At 38.3% G+C, this 21,601-nt stretch overlaps 2 protein-coding genes and 2 pseudogenes across 8 annotated transcripts in view; all 4 read right to left on the bottom strand.

Annotated features, from left to right (window-relative positions):
• The window catches only part of LOC119859844 (protocadherin gamma-C5-like), a 372,734-nt gene that overhangs the window by 308,725 nt on the left and 42,408 nt on the right, over positions 1-21,601 (bottom strand). For 4 of the 7 annotated variants that reach the window (XM_043490724.1, XM_038412595.2, XM_043490732.1 and 1 more), the window contains one exon: positions 21,127-21,213. The exons of 2 other annotated variants lie outside the window; for them this stretch is intronic. In XM_043490724.1, the coding sequence (XP_043346659.1) occupies positions 21,127-21,213 (87 nt within the window). Of the gene's footprint in view, positions 1-9,605; positions 9,820-21,126; positions 21,214-21,601 lie in introns of those variants that run through there. One more of the 7 variants, XM_038412605.2, reaches the window with a different exon arrangement.
• LOC122455501 (protocadherin gamma-A10-like) lies at positions 1,990-12,249 on the bottom strand. Its single transcript, XM_043490743.1, has 2 exons — positions 9,973-12,249; positions 1,990-2,017 (listed from the first exon to the last, which is right to left on the bottom strand). Exons 1-2 carry the CDS (start codon positions 12,027-12,029, stop codon positions 2,002-2,004), a joined length of 2,073 nt encoding a protein of 690 aa, XP_043346678.1. The 5' UTR covers positions 12,030-12,249; the 3' UTR covers positions 1,990-2,001.
• On the bottom strand, positions 14,960-16,075 carry LOC119859856 (annotated as a pseudogene).
• Positions 16,225-17,197, bottom strand: LOC119859855 (annotated as a pseudogene).

Genomic DNA, 21,601 nt, shown 5'->3' with positions numbered 1-21,601 from the left:
AAAAGAATTGGATTGGAAAACATGTGCAGACCTCTGTCAATCATTAGCAGACCACTTGCACACTTTGAGGAATGATTTCGAAAGATTTGAAGACATATCAAAAGATATCTTGCCTGATACTAACTACAAAGAAGCCCAGTCCCACAAGCGAATCAGGAAAAAAACAACCAAATGATAGCAGTGCAACAGAAACAGCATTGAATCCTAGAGACAAATTTTGCGTATCTACTTACTATGCTATAATTGATACACTTGAAGCTCATATGAAGAGGAGAGGTGAAGTGTACAAAGAAGTATCAAGTAGATTTTCTTTTCCAAATGATATGGACTTATCTGAGGAACAATATTCACAAGGTTCCCAAAAGCTAGTTGACTCATACTCTGTTGACTTGAACATGAATCTCTGTGGAGAAGTATGGCAGTTCCACTGTTATATGCATGAAAAGTTTAATGAAACAGGAAAAATGAAATTCAGTCACATTGATCTTCATGACACAATATTGAAAGACAGAATACAATGTGTATTTCCAAATGTAGAGATCGCACTACGTATTTTTCTAACATTGATGATTACTAACTGCTCTGCAGAATGCTCTTTTTCTCAGCTGAAAAGAATAAAAAACCCTCAGAGAACAACAATGTGTCAGGACAGACATGATTCACTTTCCCTCTTGTGTATGGAAGCGGACATACTTTGTCGAGTCATCTTTGATGAACTTATCCAGAATTTTGCAATCAGAAAATCTAGAAAGAAGCTATTTTAATTTCAGCATAAATGTAAGTTATGTGTCATTTTGAAAAATAAAATTTTATTTTATGATATAGTACGGTTTTTATTTTGAATTACATATGGGGGGGCACCAGAATCTTTTCAGTGCTTAGGGCCTCTACAGATCTTAATCTGGCCCTGGACACAATACTCCAGTTGACACCTAATTAGAGTGGAGTAGAGCGGAAGAATTATTTCTCATGTTTTGCTTACATCACTCCTGCTAATACATCCCAGAATGATGTTTGCTTTTTTTTTTGCAACAGCATTACACTGTTGATTCATATTTAGCTTTTGGTCCACTATGACTCCCAGATCCCTTTTCTGCAGTACTCCTTCCTAGGCAGTCATTTCCCATTTTGTATATGTGCAACTGATTGTTCCTTCCTAATGGAGTACTTTGCATTTGTCCTTACTGAATTTCATCCTATTTACTTCAGACCATTTCTCCAGTTTATCCAGATCATTTTGAATTGTAATCCTATGCTCCAAAGCACTTGCAACCCCTCCCTTCTTGGTATCATCCACAAACTTTATAAGTGTTTATAAGTATGCCATTATCTAAATCATTGATTAAGATATTGAACAGAACCAGACCCAGAACTGATCTCTGTGGGATCCCACTCATTATGGTCTTCCATCATGACTGTGAACCACTGATAACTACTATCTAGGAATGGTTTTCCAATCACTTTTGCACCCACCTTATAGTAGCTCTGTCTAGGTTTCATTTCCCTAGTTTGTTTATGAGATGGTCATGTGAGACAGTATCAAAAGCTTTACTAAAGTCTAGATATACCACGTCTACCACTTCCTCTCTATCCACAAGGCTTGTTACCCTGTCAAAGATGGCTATCAGGTTGGTTTGACACAATTTATTTTTGACAAATCGATGCTCATTGTTACTTATCCCCTTATTATCTTCTAGATGTTTGCAAATTAATTGCTTAATTATTTGCTCCATTATCTTTCTGGGTACAGAAGTTAAACTGACTGGTCTGTAATTTCCTGGATTGTCCCTATTTTCCTTTTTATAGATGGGCACTATATTTGCCCCTTTCCAGTCTTCTGGAATCTCTCCAGTCTTCCATGACTTCTCAAAGATAATAGCTAATGGTTCAGATATCTCTTCAGTCAGCTCCTTGAGTATTCTAGGATGCATTTAATCAGGCTCTGGTGACTTGAAGACATCTAATTTGTCCAAATAATTTTTAACTTGTTCTTTCCCTATTTTAGCCTCTTCTGATCCTACCTCATTTTCACTGGTACTCACTATGTTAGACATCCAATCACCACCAACCTTCTTCGTGAAGACCAAAACAAAGAAGTCATTAAGCACCTCTGCCATTTTATATTCAGGATGACTAAAAGTTGGCTCCTTGTCAGCTGACACGGATTTATCTGCCTAGATAGTCAGTGGCTGTGAGGATTAAATAATGAACAATCTGGTCCTTCTGGTTCAGAGCTTTCGCCAACACAACTTCTGCATATCGAGCCTCAGGTAGACTGCACATCCAAAATGAAGCGTTTATTGTCACTGAGATCAAAGCTCTGGAGAAAGCTTAATTTCTGCATAAGGATTCTGCGCGTCATATAGAGGAAACCGCGCTCCGGATGCTGTGATCTCACTTATTTTTAACATAGTTTTTTTTTTATTTGGAGAATCTGGGAGCATTATCATTTATATCCAGAATTTCCTCTTCCGCTCTGTAAAACTGCATTCGATTCTCAGCAAAAATTAACATTCATCAGACATTTAACGGCTGCAGCCCATATGAGGGAAGTGAACAACTTTTCGTATTTATATTTCATAGGGAAAGTATAAATATAAAGCTAAATTTGCCACTTTCTGTATCGTTCCCCAAAGGGAAAACTACATTAAAGTATAGTACTCGGAACATATAAATATACAGTCTATAGTGAATAAATAATTCTCGAGCTTGCAGATCTTTTCCAATGGAAAGTGTCACTTGGAGTCATTAGGAATTTTGTTAGAGTAAAGACTTCAGGATTTGGCCTTATTTATTTATATTTATCCAAAAGAACTTGTCTATACTATAGGCATTTACACACATCTTTTAAAAGCTCATACAAGAGTGTTCTTGTGGTTCAATAAACAAAAATAGACCCTTCCAGCTCACCACACTAACATTTTCCCCCTTCATCTAATTCAGGTGTCCATTTGACCTACCCTCCTAGGGGATGCCTCATAACATAGACAGGTCATGCAAATTCTTGTAAATTCTTTGTCAAACTAAGAAGAAGAATAAGGTTCAGAATCCAGAACCCTTCAAAATGCCCTCCGATTTGTCCCTCTTCTTTTAAATTATTATATAAACTATCCTGTTAAACTTTAGCTGCAGTGACTCCACTTATCCAAACTATCACAGTAGCACACTAAAGGAAATAACAACACTCAAACTAACTCATAGCTTATATAGGCCCAAAACAATACTTTAAACTTCATCCAGAAACCAGTTCTATTCCAGTTCAGAATACAATTGCAATGTGTTCCTTACCAGAATGCCAGGAAATATATGTATATTTGCATTCTGCACTATTGAAGTGTCCCTGTGGTCCTCAAGGGTAGCCCCATGGACACAATGCATTGAAATAATCAAATGTGGAACTGATAAAAGTATAGCTAACTCTGGTGAGATCTTCAAATGAAAAAAACACCCACCTCCAAACTTCTTGCCACGTGCAAACAAGCAACCCTCCCCCGCCCCACTCCCACACCCAAGCCCCATCTATTGTTGATACATATACTACAGCAATACCAAGCACTCAACATGATCCCAAGTGTGAATTTGACTTATATATAACGGGAACACTCCCCCAGTCAAGGCAGTTGATGTAATCTCCCACATTTCTTCCTGTTCTTAAAAATCAACACCAGAGTCTTCCTTATCAGTGAGAGTGGACAATTATTTCTACTTGTGATTTGTCACTATTCTTATATTCATTCAGGTATTTCTTCAATCAAAATGTTTAGTTCAGCCCTGGATTTTATTTTCAAACCTTCTGCAGTCACTTTCCAGTTTAAATCTCTTTTCTAGATGGCTACAATCTCATTATTAATGTATTTATTATTATTATTATTATTATTATTATTATTATTACTATTACTATTATTCCGGGATAAGTGTGTCCACAAGATGATTTTACCGTCATAGCTATGCTGGTATAATTATAACATTATAATTAACAATAATACACCACACATAATATACAATATTCTTATATAATATATATATATAACCTTATATGTACTATATTACAACTATATCTGCATAGCTATGCACGTAATTTTCCGATTGTAGAGCAAGCCTTTACACGGTCATAGCAAATTAATCTTAAAATATATGAAGAGCGAAACCGGTTTCATTTTTCACTATTTTCCCTTCCTTTTCCAACACCACTCCCGATGACTCCGCGCATCATTCTGAAAATACCCATATGCCTAATCATACAACGTTCCACATCTGGACATGAACATTTAGATGAGAAACCTCACTAACCGCCTTTGATTTAAGTCCATCTTCTCACTATGCAATCAGCCCCTGGGTCAGCACGCTTCTTATAAAAAACCTTTTCTACAGAGAATATTTCCAGGGTGAAGAACTGTAGTTAGAACCCGTCGCTAACTTTTAACTGTCTAACATCTTCTGGTTAATAGGAACGCTTTACAGTTTATTTTAACTTCGTGCTTTTATTGCTAAATCCGCCCATGGTTGAAAAAATGTTTTTCAAAAGAACACACAAAATACCAAAGCAAAACTCGAGCTCAGACTTTCCATTCTCAATCTAGACATTAAAAAGTAATATATTTTACCTTGCATTTAGGCATTATTCTCTATGTAGCATTTCATCTCATATAAATCCCCATCCTCCATAATGGGATGAAATGCTCATCTATCTGAGGAATTATCTCCGATTATTATGAAAGACTCTTACGAAGTGATATCATAAGCAAGAATAAGAGTTATTTAAACTAAGAAATACTCTAAGGCAGCCTGGAGTGGGCAATAAATTGCCAGCGCAAGAGATATCTTTTATACCCAAGTCATTCAGAGCAATTGTTTTGCGCTATGTAAATTACCAAGGAAATCTGCGGATTCTGTTCCAGAACTTCTGATCCACACTGGTAAACAGCGACTCTCATATTTTCAATCATAAACTGCAGTATACTGTCTTACGTTTAGTTTTTAACAAAATTTGTTTTGCCTTCGTAATATAAAATCCATATCAAGTTCTAGATTCATCCTCAAAATATTTCACTTCTTCAGACAAGGGATGAGGACTTTCATATTTTCCGAGACAAGGAGCTGAGGAAGCTTTCAGATTGGCCAAAAGGTTTCTGAAAAAATTGGAAAATATCACAGCGAATGCAAGAAAACCCAGGGAGCACCCGAGGCACAGTGGTCACTGAGTGCACCTAGAAAAATAGAAGCTTCCGCGTAGTTTTAATAACTGAGGTGATTATTACAAGATATAAAAGAGATGGAAAATGAATTTTAATGAAAATCAATAAACTTGAAGCGGTTGTTTCCTTCCGGAACGTTGTTAGATAATATTATTTTTGCATTGTCGTATTCCTCTCTAATTAATCTACAACACTTTCGGAAACAAAATTATAAATTGGTTAATCTGTGAGTGAAATTTCACTTTAACTATGAGATTGTAAATATATTTACCACGCTGGTCTCTTGTCACATTTACAGTTTTAATGTCGCATTTTTTTGTTTCACTAAATGTAGAAAAATGAACGTGGAGCCTTCTGATGCCTCTACCTGCAAAGTACACACCAGACAAGTGAAAAAATTCAAGATGAAAACTCTTGAGTATGAAAAAAATGTAAGTTTTTAATATAAAATTCTCTATATAAAAAAAGACCAGAGTAGCGCCTAAGCGTACCAAAATATTATGGAGCGATAAAGCTATCTTATAAATAAATAAATAAAGCACTGAAAGAGCGGGCAAATGTGGAACAGATTTCTTTCTTTCTTTCTTTCTTTCTTTCTTTCTTTCTTTCTTTCTTTCTTTCTTTCTTTCTTTCTTTCTTTCTTTCTTTCTTTCTTTCTTTCTTTCTTTTTCTCCAGATGTATACAATTGCTAAAAACTGGGAAAAAATTGCCAATACTTTTTCAAAGGGATGCAAAAAAAAAGCGTTTGCTCACAGCGATCAGACTGTTTTGGCTGAACAATTTCAATAACATATGTTATGCTATTTAAGACTTTTTAAATATCTAATTGTGTTGAGTCGTTTAAAAAAATCAGCTGGTATTCTAAAATTTTGAGGAATCACTATCTGAACAAAAGCAAAGCAAACAGAAACACAAATGTACAACCATGAGGAAAAGGAACATAGATTCTAATTGAAGGATCCATGCATACTTTTCCTTAGTTAGACATTTTCATAAATTCATGGACTATAAAATCAGAGGGTCACATATTCTGACCTCCAGAATTTCACCCATTAATTCCTGAACAACGCCCGATAATTTGTGGTTGAGCTAGTGCAAATATTTTAGAAAAATATCCCATTTCTATTTAAAGATGCCAAATGATGGATAATCTATCACTTTCTTTGGTAAACTGTTCTGATAGGTAATTACACCCACTGTTTAAAATGCGCACCTTATTTCCACTTTGAATGTATCTAACTTCAACTTCCAGGCACTGGATCTTTTAAAGACTTTGTCTGTTAGCTCAAAGAACCATCTAGTATTATATATCTGCTCCCTATGTAGGTACTTAAAGACCTTGACCAGGTTGCTTACTAACTTTCTCTTCCCTGACATAAATAGAATGAGCTCCTTAAGTCTCTCATCTTTTCTAGTTCAGGAAACTCTTGTAGGTCTTTCCTGAAGCGCTCGAGTTTCTTCAACATCCGTTTTAATTTGTTGATACAAACTAGACACGCTATTCTATGACCAGTGTCACCAGTGCCATATACAGAGATAATATCACCCTGGATAAGTATTATCCTTTGTACAAGGCACTGGTAAGACCTCATATAAAATACTGTGTACAATTCTGGTCACCCAGGTTCAAGAAAGCTGAATTTAAACTGGAACAAGTGCAGAGAAGAGCTACTAGGATGTTTATGGGAATGAGGGAGGAGCTTATGAGAGGAGACTGGAAGCTCTTGGCTAGTTTAGTCTAGCAAAATAAGCCTGAGAGGGGATATGATTGCTCTCTATAAATACATGGGGCCCGGGGCTCATTCCCTCAGGGCACCCCACATTAGTCACTGTCAGAAGACAGGATACTAGGTTAGATGGAACGTTGGTCTGACCCATTATGGCCATTTTTATGAAGCTAAAGCACAATGTTGGCACAGGAACACATGGATAAAAACTGGCCATGAACAAAGTCAGGCTGGAAACTGAAAGAAGGGTTCCAACTATAAGAGGGGAGAGGTTCTGGAACAGTCTCCTAATAGGAGTTTTGGGGGCAAATAATTTAATTAGTTTTAAGAGACAAAACTGGACAAATTCATGAGTGCAATTGTCTGATGGGGTTGCTTGTGATGGGGGAAGCGGGGGTTATAGGTCAGGGATTAACAGTCCTGAGGCTCACTTCCAGTTTATGTCTTATGTTCCTTAAGCTCATGCTTCAGGCTTTCAGCCAGTCATTAGCAGGGAGTCAGAAAGAGATTCCTCACCTATGTATTCTGGGAGGGTTTTTTTAATCTCTTTCCTTTGTTAAAGGGAGGGATAGCCATGGCTGGAGATAGTACATTGGGTGGGGAGGGCCAGGACTCTGAGCTGGAGCCAAGCATTCCCTCTCCCAGGTGCTTGTTGGCTGGTTCTTGTTCATATGTTTAGTGTCTAACTGCACACATACAAAATGGGAAATAAGTGTCTAGGAAAGAATACTGCTCAAAGGGACCCGGGGGTCACCGTGGATAGGAAGCTAAATATGAGTCAACAGTGTAACACTTGCAAAAAAAGCAAACATCATTCTGGAATGTATTAGCAGGAGTGATGTAAGGAAGACATGAGAGGTAATTCTTCCAATCTACTCCATGCTGATTAGGCCTCAACAGGAGTATTGTGTCCAGTTCTGGGTGCCACATTTCAAGAAAGAAATTGGAGAAATTGGAAAACATCCAGAGAAGAGCAACAAAATGATTAAAGGTCTAGGAAATATGACTTATGAGGGAAGATTGAAAAAACTGAGTTTGTTTAGTCTGGAGAAGAGAAGACTGAGAAGGGACATGACACCAGTTTTCAAGTACATAGAAGGCTGTTGCAAGGAGGAGGGAGATTTATGATATCTTCAAATGTTAATGATTATAGTTTCTTCCAGATCATAATAATTGATATTGAATAATAATATTGAATAAAGTTGGGCTTTGACTCCAACTTTGCTGAGCCTCATTAGAAACACCACCATCTGATTATCTTGATATATTAAATAGAGTTTCATGTCTGAAATAGTTTATACTCAATATGCATCGGAATGCATCCGATGAAGTGAGCTGTAGCTCACGAAAGCTTATGCTCTAATAAATTTGTTAGTCTCTAAGGTGCCACAAGTACTCCTTTTCTTTTTGCGAATACAGACTAACACGGCTGCTACTCTGAAACCTATACTCAATATGTAATTTATTTATTTTATAGTATTAGTTTTCAATATGAATATCAAGTGGTATTAAGTTAAATGCCTGACATTAATCTAAATATACTAGGTCAACAGAGTTACTTTTATCAACTAAATTAGTAATCTCATAAAATATTTTTATTCTAGGCTAGCCAGACATCAAATAGGGAATAATGCCATCATATTTATAAGGCAATCTGCTTTTAAAATGTGACTTGCTAAAATGACATTAGATGTGAGGTATCTATAATATCTAGGCTATTTGGGGAATAAGAGTTTACGATTGCAAACCTCTAGCAATGGCCAATGTAAATTAGATTTATATAATACTAGAATAACATTTTCGTTACAGATTGTAATGGTAATAAGGGGCATTTATTTTATTGAGGGCTGTCAGTGTAAACTATTCACGTACATTTCATTTTTGTAAGGAAGCTATCTTCTGCACCGATCACTGACGATTTTTCATGATCAAAGTAAAGATTTAGAGAGCTCCTTAAACTCTTCATAGATCTTCCTTCTGATTAGAAACTGCTTATCAGGAATAGGTTTAGGATTTAAGCTCTAGATGAAGAACCTATGAGGAAAGAAATCCCCAGATGTTGTTTAATTGTCTTTGGCAAAAATTTTAAAAATGGGTGCCCACAGTTTGTCTCTTACATCCAAATTTAGGTATCTTCACGAGTAACCTGATTCCAAACAGTAAATGGGCACGAGTTTAGGCATTTCCTACAGATATAGAATCCCAACTTTAGGCACCAATTTCTTAAATTTTTGATAGGGACTAATTTAGTGATAAGGCTACTGTGATTGGCCTTTTAACAACACAGCTAGTATATAATAATATAGAAATAAAAAAATGTGTATGAGGTATTTGTGGAGAAATTAAGAATAGAAATTCTGAACTCCTTAACAGAAAATATATAACATGAAAGAAACGGCCGCAAGTAGTTTTATCAATTTTTCTCTGAGAATCAATCAATCCAACTCTCCTCCATTTTTAAATATTAAGCCACATTTTTCTGTAAACAGAATTTGATTTGAAATCTTTGTTTCCATAAACTTATTTTTAACATAGGTTCTCAATAAAACGCTCTTTCTTCCTTTTAAAATATCATTACAAATACGATTAGACAAAAAGACTACAAAATATGATGGAAATATATTAATTGAAGTGTTTTACTCAGAGATCAAAGAAATATCGAATTGAGCCGAGTACACTCACCTCCAAGAAGATGTCGAGAGCATTTCTGGTGCTTGTTTCTTCATCAAACGATTCAGTGTGCTTGTTGACAGCAGAATTAATACCCATAAGAGTGTTTGAAGCACTTCCCCCTTGAAAGCAGAATTCCTTTAATCCACAGTCCTTATATAGAAAAGTCTCTTGGGCAGAACTGTGAAGAAAAGCTCTGACTCCATCGATCCCCACAAACTGCGAGACGGGAACTCCACTGAAAGTCACACTCGAGGAGTCAAACAGCTGCGAGTTTCTCCACCTGAGGAGCCTAAAGGCCAGTAACACTATGATAAAGGTAAAGAACAAGCAGGAAACGGAGGCCACAGCGATCACCAAATACAAGGTGAGGCTGGACTGGGGGTCTACAGGAGCTGAGAGGCTGCTTAAATCGGAGAGGATTTCGGGGATGCTATCAGCCACCACCACCGTGACAGTGGCCGTGGCAGAGAGAGGGGGCTGCCCGTTGTCCTTCACTAAAACCACCAGACTTTGCTTGAGCGCATCTTTGTCTACGAAGTAGCGAGCTGTCCTGATCTCGCCGCTGTGGAGTCCGACAGAGAAGAGCCCCGGCTCTGTAGCCTTCAGCAGCTGGTAGGAGAGCCAGGCGTTCTGCCCGGAGTCTGCATCCACCGCCACCACCTTAGTGACCAGGTAACCCGGCTCGGAGGAGCGAGGGGCCAACTCCACTCCCGTGGAGCCATCGGTGGGAAAGGAGGGGTGTAAGATGTGTGGGCTGTTGTCATTCTGATCCAGTATAAAGAGAGTGACGGAGACATTACTGCTGAGAGGTGGGGAACCCCCATCCTGAGCCTGCACTTGGAACCGAATCTCCCGGAACTGTTCGTAATCGAAGGAGCGCAGAGCGTAGAGAGCCCCAGTCTCGGAGTTAATAGAGATGTAGGAGGACAAAGGCACTTCGCTTCTGTCTCCTTCAATAATGGAGTAAGTGACTCTGGCGTTCTCCCTCCAGTCCACATCATTTGCCTTCATATGAAATACAGAAACACCTGGGGTGCTATTTTCTGCGATATAGGCCGTGTAATATTTTTGATCGAAGACAGGCCAGTTGTCATTTTTATCCAAAACTTCTATAAAGACAGTTTTGTTTGAGCTGAGAGGAGGAATCCCTCGGTCTGTGGCTATAACAGTGATATTGTATTCGGAGACTTGCTCCCTGTCCAAAGCTCTATCAGTCACCATAGTGTAAAAATTATCAAATGACCTCTCTAATTTGAATGGGAGGCTTTCTGGAATTATAGAACAAGTGACCTCACCATTCTCCCCAGAGTCTCGATCATGCACATTAAGAATAGCAATCACTGCACCTAAGAGGGAATCTTCGGCAATGGGACTGAAAGCAGATGTGACAGTGATCCCAGGGATATGATTATTAATGTCAGCAATCTCTATCAGAACTTTGCAGTGGGCTGATAGCCCGCCTTCGTCCCTCGCTTGTATGTCAAATTCATAAAATGCTAATTCTTCAAAATCAAGCTTTGCCGTTACTTGGATGTCACCAGTTTCAGGATCCAATTTAAATTTTTTGTCAAACCGTTCTGAGATTTTGAGAAACGAATACTTGATCTGAGCGTTTATGCCTTCATCTCTGTCCGAGGCTGTTACCCTGAGCACCACACTACCCACAGGAATGTCTTCCTTTACACTCACTTTATACACCGATTGCGTAAATTCTGGGGCATTGTCGTTTCCATCCAACACCACAATTCGGATTATTGATGATCCTGATTTTACAGGATCCCCACCGTCAGTGGCGGTGAGGATCAAATTATGAACTGCTTGTTGTTCTCTATCCAAAGATGTCTCCAATATTAATTCCGGGTATTTTATACCGTCATCTCCGGTTTCTACATTCAGGATAAAATAACTGTCTTGGCTACATTTGTAATTTTGTAGAGAATTCAGTCCTACATCAGGGTCATGAGCTTTTTCTAATGGGAAACGTGTGCCTCTTGCAGTATACTCGCTGATTTCTAACACGCTTTCATTTTCTGGAAAACTGGGCGAGTTATCATTTATATCCTTTATTTCCACCTCGCCTCTGTAAAGCTTCACTGGATTTTCCGCAAGCACCTCAATATTTAACACACATTTTGTAATATGACCACAAATCTGCTCTCTGTCCATCCTTTCGTTGACAAATAAATGGCCGTTTTTCAAATTCAAACCAAAATATTGTGTCCTACCTCTGGCAACAAGGCTGACTCCGCGGTCTGAGAGCTCCTTTAGATGCAGTCCCAGATCCTTTGCGATGTTCCCCACGAAGGATCCTATCTCCATTTCCTCAGGAATCGAATAGCGAATCTGTCCCGAAACTGCCTCCCAAACGGTGACCAAGATACAGCAACACAAGACTCGCCTTTTGAAATCCTGTCTGCTCAGTGTGTCCGTCATTTCAAAAGGGATGAAGAGCCGCGTTCCAGTTCTCTTACCGATGTCTGCAGTGATTAGGAATCAGGAATTTGTATGCTGTTGTCTCGGACCAAATCTTCATTACGGCATCCTATGTAAGGGCTAGATTCAATCAGCAAGGTCCTCTTTTTCTATTCAGACCTTGCATCCTGCGGCTTCTCTGTCTTTGCTGTTAAATGGGTTTGCTCTATTTCGTAGTAGACTGTTTGTGCATAGTTAGCGAACAGCGACACTCAGAGTCTATATCAATCACTGCAGAATACTCCATTGTGAACGGTTTGTTTTGTTTTTAATACTGACATTTCAATTGTTCAGTCATTTTTAAGCGCTAGATATGTAATTAAACGTATTGTTATATTATGCTATGTGAACTGTCATGCATACATATGTGAATATATATAGATTATTATTATTCTCTACAATATAATGGAACACTCTACAGTCTGATTATGACTGAATCAGAATATATCTTTTAGAAAGACATCAAATCTCAGTGTGAGAGGGGAACATGTATAATGAAATATGATATACATTATGCTTTTTGCTGACATATATGTCACTTCTTCATAAAATTACTATCTACATGATATCTATTAACATGTGAAGTATAAATCTCTTAAATTGATTGAATTGTGTGTTAAAAACACTTCCAATAAAAGAATGCCTATAGACGTTCATATATTAATAGCCAGAAATAAGAAAAGAAGATTTCTTCCATAAATTACATAAACTAATGTGGACATATGTTGAAGCATGAGACTGTTGGGATACTACACATAAAAAACAAACAAACAGACACATTAAAATAGTCATAATACCTAGCTCTTATACAGGACTTTTAATAAGTAGATTTCAAAGTGCTTTACAGATGGGTTTAGTATAATTATCCCCACTTTACAGATGAGGAAATTGAGGCACACAGAGATGAAGTTATTTGCCCAAGGTCACCCATCTGGCCAGGGGCAAAGCTGAGAGTAAACCCCAGTACAAGTCCAGTGCTTTATTTACTAGGCCATACCAATGACAATTTAATTCATCTCCTAGAACTCTTGACCTAAAACAAATTGCATCGGTGAATGAATTTGTCTCTGTAAAGTCATTTCACATATGAGCCCATATTTTGAGGGAATACCGATTTTTCAATACAGTGGAAATACCCTTGTGTTTTAGAGTGAAAGGATGTTTCGTTATAATTATATAAATTTGTAAAAGCATTACTTCCATTCCCATCTTTTGACTATAGATCTTACAAATGCACTTTAGCATTATATTTGGCATTATTATTCTTTAAATACTGTCACTTATCATACTTCACAATGTTTGACAGTAACATTTTGAAGTAGTAGAAATATTTCACTTCTTAAAATGTACCTACAGATTAATAAATTAACTGGAATAAATTAGATAATGGGAGAGGTGTCACCAAGAAATTAATGAAAGGAGAAACGAAGAGTTTGTTCATCCATAAATACACTTTTTAATTTAACCTCAGTTGCTTAAAATTAGATTACATGATGTACAGAAATAAGCCCAAACTCATCTGAAAGTAGAAAGAAAACACTGGCTAATCACAAAACATTTAACATTACTAATGTTACAAGATGTAAATGTATGTGCATAGGTCTAAAATGTTCATATTTAATTTCTACATAATATGTAAACATAAATAACAAAATACACTCTAAATCGTCATTAGCACAAAATATACACATGCGAGGGACTAATTCGATTAATCAAATGTTCTTCTTTAGATTTCTTCAAACTTTTCTCAGACCTGTTTGAATCCCTTTGATCATTTTCTTGGAGTTTTTTTTTTTATGGAATCGTTTGAGCTACTTGCCTCGGCAAACTAAACCGAACCATTTAAAATTCGCCAGTTACAGAATCATCGGGATCATAATTTGTGTGAAGAAAAGCTCTGATTCCCTCTTACCATCTACTGAGACATGGGAACTCCACTAAAAATCACACCGGAGAAGTCAGATAGCTGAGAGTTCCTCCACCTGCAGAGTCTGAAGACCAGTAGCACTATTATAAAGATAAATAACAAGCAGGAAACAGACGCCATCACATCGCCAAATAGGAGGTGAAATTGGACTAGGTGTCTGCAGGAGCTGAAAGGCTGCTTAAATCGGGGAGGATTTTGAGGATGCTATCAGTGAGGGCAAACAACTTAAATTAGTTTTAAGAGATAAGCACATTTATAAGTGCAACTGTATGATGGGACTGCTTGTGATGGTAGGGGACAGGGCTCAGCACCCCAGGGGTTCACTTTCTGTTCATGCCTTATGTTCCTAAAAGCTCATAATTCAGGGTTTCAGATCACCAACTGCAGGGGTGAGGGAGGGATCCACATACACAAAAAGGCCAAATATATTCTGTTTTTTTTCTCCTGCTCTCTCTCTCCTTCCTCTGAAGCATCAGAGATGACCACAGCTGGAGATGGGACAATGGAGGATGAGAGCCAGGGCTCTGAGGTGTCACCAAGCATTCACTCTCTCAGGTCCTTGGTTGGCTGGTTCTTGCTGAAGTATGTACTCAGGGTCTAACAGATCTTCTTTTGTGGAGTGGAGAAAGATTTTTCCCCCAGGTCAGATTGGCAATGACCTTGGTGGTTGGTTTCTTTTGGTTTTTATTTTCCTTCCTCTGCAGCATGTGGGTTCAGATCTCTTGACAGAATCATTTCTCCGCCACTGCAGGGCTTCAGGCACTGGTGCACCTCAGTCCCTCCTTGTGTGTCTGCCCGTGGCACGTAATAGTCTTGTCTCCTGTGAGCTATAAGTAATACTTCGCTCTACTTTCAGTTGGATTTAGAGTGTGGGCACGGGGTGGTGTGGGCGGCGATGATGTATGGGAGTAAAATAAATCATACCAGAGGCTGACATGTAATTCTCCTTAAATTGTTTTTTGTTTCATGATTTAACTATGAGATTCATTAGCGCAACCAGGAAGACAAATGAAATTAAAGCCAATGAAATGGCTAAATACATAGTTAATGTACTGGCGTTTTCCTCCTCCCGAGTCGTGTCAGTGAGTGGCATATGTGCGTCAGAGAATCCCTCCACCAGAAGGATATTCAACACCTCAATAGTGGAAAGAGGCGGTCGTCCATTGTCGCTAACAAGGATGGTGAGTTTCTGCCTAAAAGAGTCTCTCTCAGTTATTGGCTTGGTGGATCTTATTTCCCCATTTTAAAGCCCCATCATGAATAGACCAGAATCAGTTGCCCCGAAGAGTTGGTAGGAAAGCCAAGACTTCTGACCAGAATCTCCATCTACAGCCACCACCTTAGTTACAAGACAGCCTGCCTCCGCTGTTCTGGGAGCCAAGTCAACTGAGGCAGAAGAGCTGTTCTGCAGGGGGAATAAAATAACTGGAGAGTTGTCATTTTCGTCAATAATGATTACATGAACTGTGACATTTGTGCTTAATGGAGGATAGCCAAAGTCTCAAGCTTGTACTAGGACATCGATATTTGTTATAAGCTCATAGTCCAATGGCCGTAGAACATATATATTTCCGTTTTCAGAATTAATAGATATGTAGGAATATAAGGACTGGTCAGCTTTCCGAGCAGGCATTATAGAATATTTCACGCTGGCATTCTGCCCTAAATCCTGATCAACAGCAATTACGGGGCCAATTAATGCAGTTGGATTACTGTTCTTATGCACATACATGGTGCAAAATGCCCGATTAAACAGAGGGGCATTGTCATTGATGTCTGATATTTGCATCGTAATGGCTTCAGTGGTAGTAAGCGACGAGGGGAACCCTGAGTCTGTAGCGGTGATGGTTATAACATACTGTGAATCTTTCTCTCTGTCCAGAGGTGTTTCTGTCACCAGTTCATAATAATTCTTGAAAGCTGGTTTTAGAGCAAAAGGCAGTTAATCTTCAATAAAACAAGATGTTCTCCCATTTTCCCCGAAGTCGAGATCCTTAATGCTGAAAAGGGCCACCACTGTCTCAGGAGATGAGTTTTCTGGTATGAGGCTCACGAGCAATGAGCTGTAGCTCAAGAAAGCTTATGCTCAAATAAATTTGTTATTCTCTAAGGTGCCACAAGTACTCCTTTTCTTTTTTCAGGGGGATTGTCATTCACATCCAAAACTTCCACAAGGACTTTGCAGAGTGCAGACAGACCTCCGCCATCTGTGGCTCGAATGCCAATCTCCTATTTTTCAGTAAATTCAAAATCCAGAGGTTTTACTATTTGGATTTCACCACTCAGAGGGTTTATCTTGAATGCTGAATGGCTCTTCCCCGCATTTTGACTGAGTGAATAAACTATCTCCCCATTAAGTCCTTTATCTAAACCAGTTGCTATGACCGTGGCAACCAGAGAGTCTTCTGGGCTGTATTCCAAAATTTTAACTTTGTACAACTCCAGAGTAAAGATAGGAGCATTATCATTTACATCCAGAACTATGACGTGTATTTGTGCTGTACCGGATCTTGGGGGAGAGCCACCATCTATAGCAGTGAGAATGAAACTGATCTCAGGGTTCTCCTCTCTGTCCAATGATTATTCCAATACTAGCTCTAAGTATTTATCACCATCATTTTGATCCCGTTAAAATATTAATTAGGAGGAATGATAGTATAATTCTGGAGGTTGTTACTTTCCACATCAAAATCCTGAGCGCCCTCTAGTGGAAAACGAGATCCAGGATCAATTGTTTTCGGGATCTTGAAAATTAATTTGTCCTCAGAGAAAACTGGAGATGGTCATTGATATTATAAATTTCCACTTCAACTCGAAAGAATTGCAATGGATTTTCCAGTAATAATTGAAAATGTACAGTGCACATGACAATTTTCCTACAAATCTCCTGGCGATCTATTCAGTCTTTAATTAGCAAAGCCACTGTATTGCGTTCAGATTGAAAGTGATGCTTGCTATCTTCTGAAACAGTCCGGGCCCCACGAGCAAACTGTTTTCTCAAATCCAGCCCCAGATCCTTTGCAATATTAGTTACAATGGACCTATTTTCCATCTCTTCGGGTACAGAATAGTGAATCGTTTCAGAGAGAACATAAGTGCAGAGATAGAAACACAGAAACACAGAACTTGCCTTGTTAATGCGATTTTCAGGTTTGTCGTCGCCATTCGTCTCACAAATATCCAAAACTGTCAGGAAGTCCCCTTATTTTCCTGACGAAAATATTGCAGAACGCGGAAAAGTAGATTTTATTGTATATCCCTTGTGGTACACGTAAAGCTATAATGCCGCTTCCGAACGCGCTAAACATTGTTCAGTCTGTTATTCCTTGCAAAGTAATGCCTCAGTGTCTGCGCTCCGGCGTCCCTGACCGATACTATCTGGCTGAACTGCCGGGTTTACTGGACGCACACTTCCGTTTCAGCGCTGCCTTGGCCAATAGCACCACTAAGCGGCTTTAAAAAGTGATTCTTCCTGTTTCAAAATATTCTTCCAATGATTTTCCTACTTTGAGCTTCAGAAAAAGTAATAAAGCAATTAATAAAATTAATAAAAGTAATTAAATAGATAAAATCGTTGTATAAATTCTGGATGGAGAAAAAAGCTTTATTTCAGAAATGAAAAATGCATGGGTATCTGTCTATCAATATAATATAATATAATACAAGATAATATAATATAATATAACAAAACAGAAAAGATAAATTGTCATTGCAAAATGTCTGCACATTTCAGTTACCGCTTATCTTTTAAAAGTAAGAAAGAATAAAGCTAGGAGTACATTTTTTCACAAAAAACAGTGTACTGTTTTATAAAGCCCGTTTAGGAGTGTATGTGAAAAACCTGCCCTTCCGCTCCGTTATCTCGGAGATATCACATTTATTGTCTGTACTTAGCAAGAGGAGTAATAGAACGCTGAATTTCTCTTGTCCTCATCCGTTTTACAAATACATAACATGGCACTAGTTCATTCTGTTGTTATGTCCCCATTTCGGCCATCACCAGGCATGATCTAATGATGGATGAGGCTCCAGACTTTCCAGCAGCAAGGAGAGGTGGCTGGAAAGCACTACCGGGATTTTGATGACACAGCTCATTTCTACCAAATGCGCATTCAACCGGAAATCAGAGTCAAGGAATGAGGATGCGGAGCCACACTACATTCATCCAGTCTCAGGTGTAGAAGAGAATAAAACCATTTGAAACCATACATTTATTAATCTAAATAGATTAATCAGTGGTTTTAAATACCCACGTAGACAACTGCACACACACAAACTGGTTCATACCCTTGTATTCACCAAAGCAGCAAGATAATTTTCCAAACTGGTCACTGGAACTACACACAAAGCTGGCCACATACCGGACCTAATATTTGGACTGGGAGTAAACAGGGAAGAAATAAATAATACTCGCTTTCCTGATCCAGTCACCACTTCCTCTGGATAGAGATCATTGCTCTTCCCAACCCATGATTCAATAAATAGTCTGAAAAACAAATTGCCCTCATCTTCCCCGCGCTCGTAAAAGTTAATGATTCCACCGAACTTCAAACTGTCCTAACGGGTACAAGGAACCAGACACAGACACAGAGTTCTGACAGCTTTAGGAACAACGTAGTCATCTGATGTCCTATGTCACTGATATTCTGCTCATACTCTCTCACCGCACACAGGTGACTTTGATTCATGGATGAGCTGTGCCAGATGATGCAGGACAGCAGAAAGGTAAGAATGATGGTGGTTTAAGACACACTTTTTCAGATCCACAGCAGCACAAGGACAAGAACCTATTGAAAACACAGGCCCCAGCAATTGTCTTCTGTGAAATCACACTATCCACACATGCCGTGTGGGAAGTCCACCATGTGTGAAATGGATCTTTGCCCGTGTGCTGTTGAAAACCTGCGGACAGCACATAGGTCCCCTCCGGAAGGAAATAATCAATGTATCCTTCAGGGAAGGCACTCTCCCAACCGCTCTGAAGTGAGCCCTAATCAGTCTGACTCTCAGGAAATCAGTGGATGCCAATAAACTTTTCAATTTTTCTTTATCCGAACTTCATTGGATATAACCAACTTATAATTAGCTGACCTGCTGGACTTTTCCCAGTCCCAACTCAGTCCACACAGCTATGCTGATGATGATGGGAAACCACCTCAGGAACAATGACAATAGACAAACATTCAAGGCTTAGATTTCCAGACCTGTCAACTCCCCTGGGGATCAATGATCACAAGAAATTGCTGTCACGTTTCAACAAGGAGCATGACTAGACTGAGAATAAAGACATTCTATAGAGACCAGAGAGCCATGAAGGGCAACTATTTCTCGTCCCTTAAAGGTGTCCTTACAAGACTTCAAGGGGATCCCTTAGATTGTTGGTTTCTCATAGCAGGGAATGTCTTTTTATGTGTTTGAAAAACCTCAACAGGTAGTCAACACCAGAGTAAATAAATAAAGAAGCAGTCCATCTCTTTTACTTTTCAATCTATATATGGCATTTCTTTAAACAAGCCCAGAGTGTTCATAGGCTCAAATGATTACAGTACATGGATAAAACCAAGATTTATGTCTCCTGATGTTCTTCTGAATCTAATAAGAAAATTGAGCAATGCTTTTTTATCTCTTCATACAACCATAAAGTGGCATTTTAACAACTGAATTAAATGAATTCGTGGGTGAAATCAAAATAATAAAGGGCAAAATAGCTTAATCATAGAGTAAAAATGTTTACAATTTCATGTCAAAAAGAGTTAAATAAATCAAATATCTAAAATTTGAAAACAAGTCTATCGAAATAGTTTATCTATATCTATTAAACACACGCACACGCTTCTATAAGCAACCTATTAAATATCATATAATCACATATGGAGAAAGTACACAAATAGAATCGATTGCCAGTACATAATAAAACTGATGTCAAGTGTAACATAAACACTGAAAAAATCATGAAGAACATGGTTGCTCGATAAAAGGAGAACAGCAAAAACAGAATTGAATACGGTAATAGTTCACCTGGACTTCGATAACAATTCGTTTCGCAAAGCGTTCTTTTGAAAATCTGGGTTATTCCAAATTTGCGTATCAACATTGAAATGTTGATTTAGGAACTGAGAATAAAGTATTGGGGATAGTGCGTCCATACCCATAACAATTAGGCTTCGCTCTATACTGTTCGGATCTGTTATCCTGATGATTCTTTTTTCCCCATTATGAAGTTCCACAATGACCTGGTTCGGTGGCCTTCAGTGTTTGGCAGAAAAGCCCAGATTTCTGACCAGAATCTCCACTACTGACATCACAAGGTAACCCGCCTCTGCTGCTCTGGGAACCAGTTCAATAGCATGGGATGTGCTGTTTTGAAGAAGGTAAAAAATGATGGGGGCGTTGTCATTTGTATGGATTCTAAATATTCATTTAAAATGTATACAGCTATTATAGAGGTAAGGGAAATTCTTTAAAGAACAGTATAATGTCTCAGAGAGCAGCTAGCCTAAAACAAGAGCTCATCCCAGCAGAGCCAATACAAGTGGGTCGGGCTACACTGTCGGAGTGGGATTATGAGGCCCCATATCGAGCATACCTAGAGCCTCGATTAGTTTAATTGGGTAACAGTGAGCCAACATAACAGTGTGGAACTGGCTAGGTCCATTTATTTATTGTGTCCAATTCCCGGTTAACCCACACTTATGGCAAAGTCTGATTTTAAATAATACCAGCACTCCTTAACAAAAGCACAAATCAATATACCCTACTAGGACATTCAAGAATATTTCCAAAAAAGATAGACTAATAAGGTCCTTATAACATGCATACACAATGCACCATTAGTATTTCAATATTCTCCAACTCTTTTCACATCTGTTCATTGCTGAAGATATCTAATAACCCTAATATTTCTAAACCAAAATACATAAAACACAAAACATTAAATGTACACAGATAAATACTAAATTCAATTGTAAAGGTAACATTTATACGTACGTTAGAGTGAGAAAGGAATAGCTTTCTGAATAATTTTGAAAATAAAAACGTCTACATTATCTTTTAATGTTTAATGTACACTTTAAATAAATAATTAACGAAAATGAAATAAAAAGACTATAGAAGATCAGAAATTAATCTAACCTGGTTTGCTGATTCCACGTCCGTGTTCAGCTGGAGGTTAGTAAGGAGATCCTGTTCTTTTCCAGAGTCCGTTCCAGCAATACCATGCTGAGGTGGGAGAGAGGGGATAATGGGTCTGAGAAATTTGAATTCGCTGTTTCCTGATCCAGTTGTTAAACAGACTTCATAACGATAACTGTGAGACAGAGTTCCGTTACCCTTTACATCTACCAAATTATTTTGGAAGTTGCTATCACCATAAAAATTACCAGAAGCAGACATGTATCTTTCTCCATAATGTCTTCTTCTATAAAGCTTGATAGTTATAAATACTATTATTGACACACACAAAACAAACGATACCAAGCACAAGGAAATTATTAAGTACAGAGTTAATGTGCCATTCTCTTCCTCTTCCACAGCTACATCTGTAAACTGCATGTATGCGTCCGAAAAGCCTTCCACTAGAGCTATGTTCAGAGTTGCAGATGAAGAA

The sequence above is a fragment of the Dermochelys coriacea genome, chromosome 8 (genome assembly GCF_009764565.3).
Source record: "Dermochelys coriacea isolate rDerCor1 chromosome 8, rDerCor1.pri.v4, whole genome shotgun sequence".
NCBI classification, from domain to species: domain Eukaryota; kingdom Metazoa; phylum Chordata; order Testudines; family Dermochelyidae; genus Dermochelys; species Dermochelys coriacea.
The sequence above is the reverse complement of the archived record's forward strand: the minus strand, read 5'-3'. Positions and strand labels throughout refer to the sequence as shown.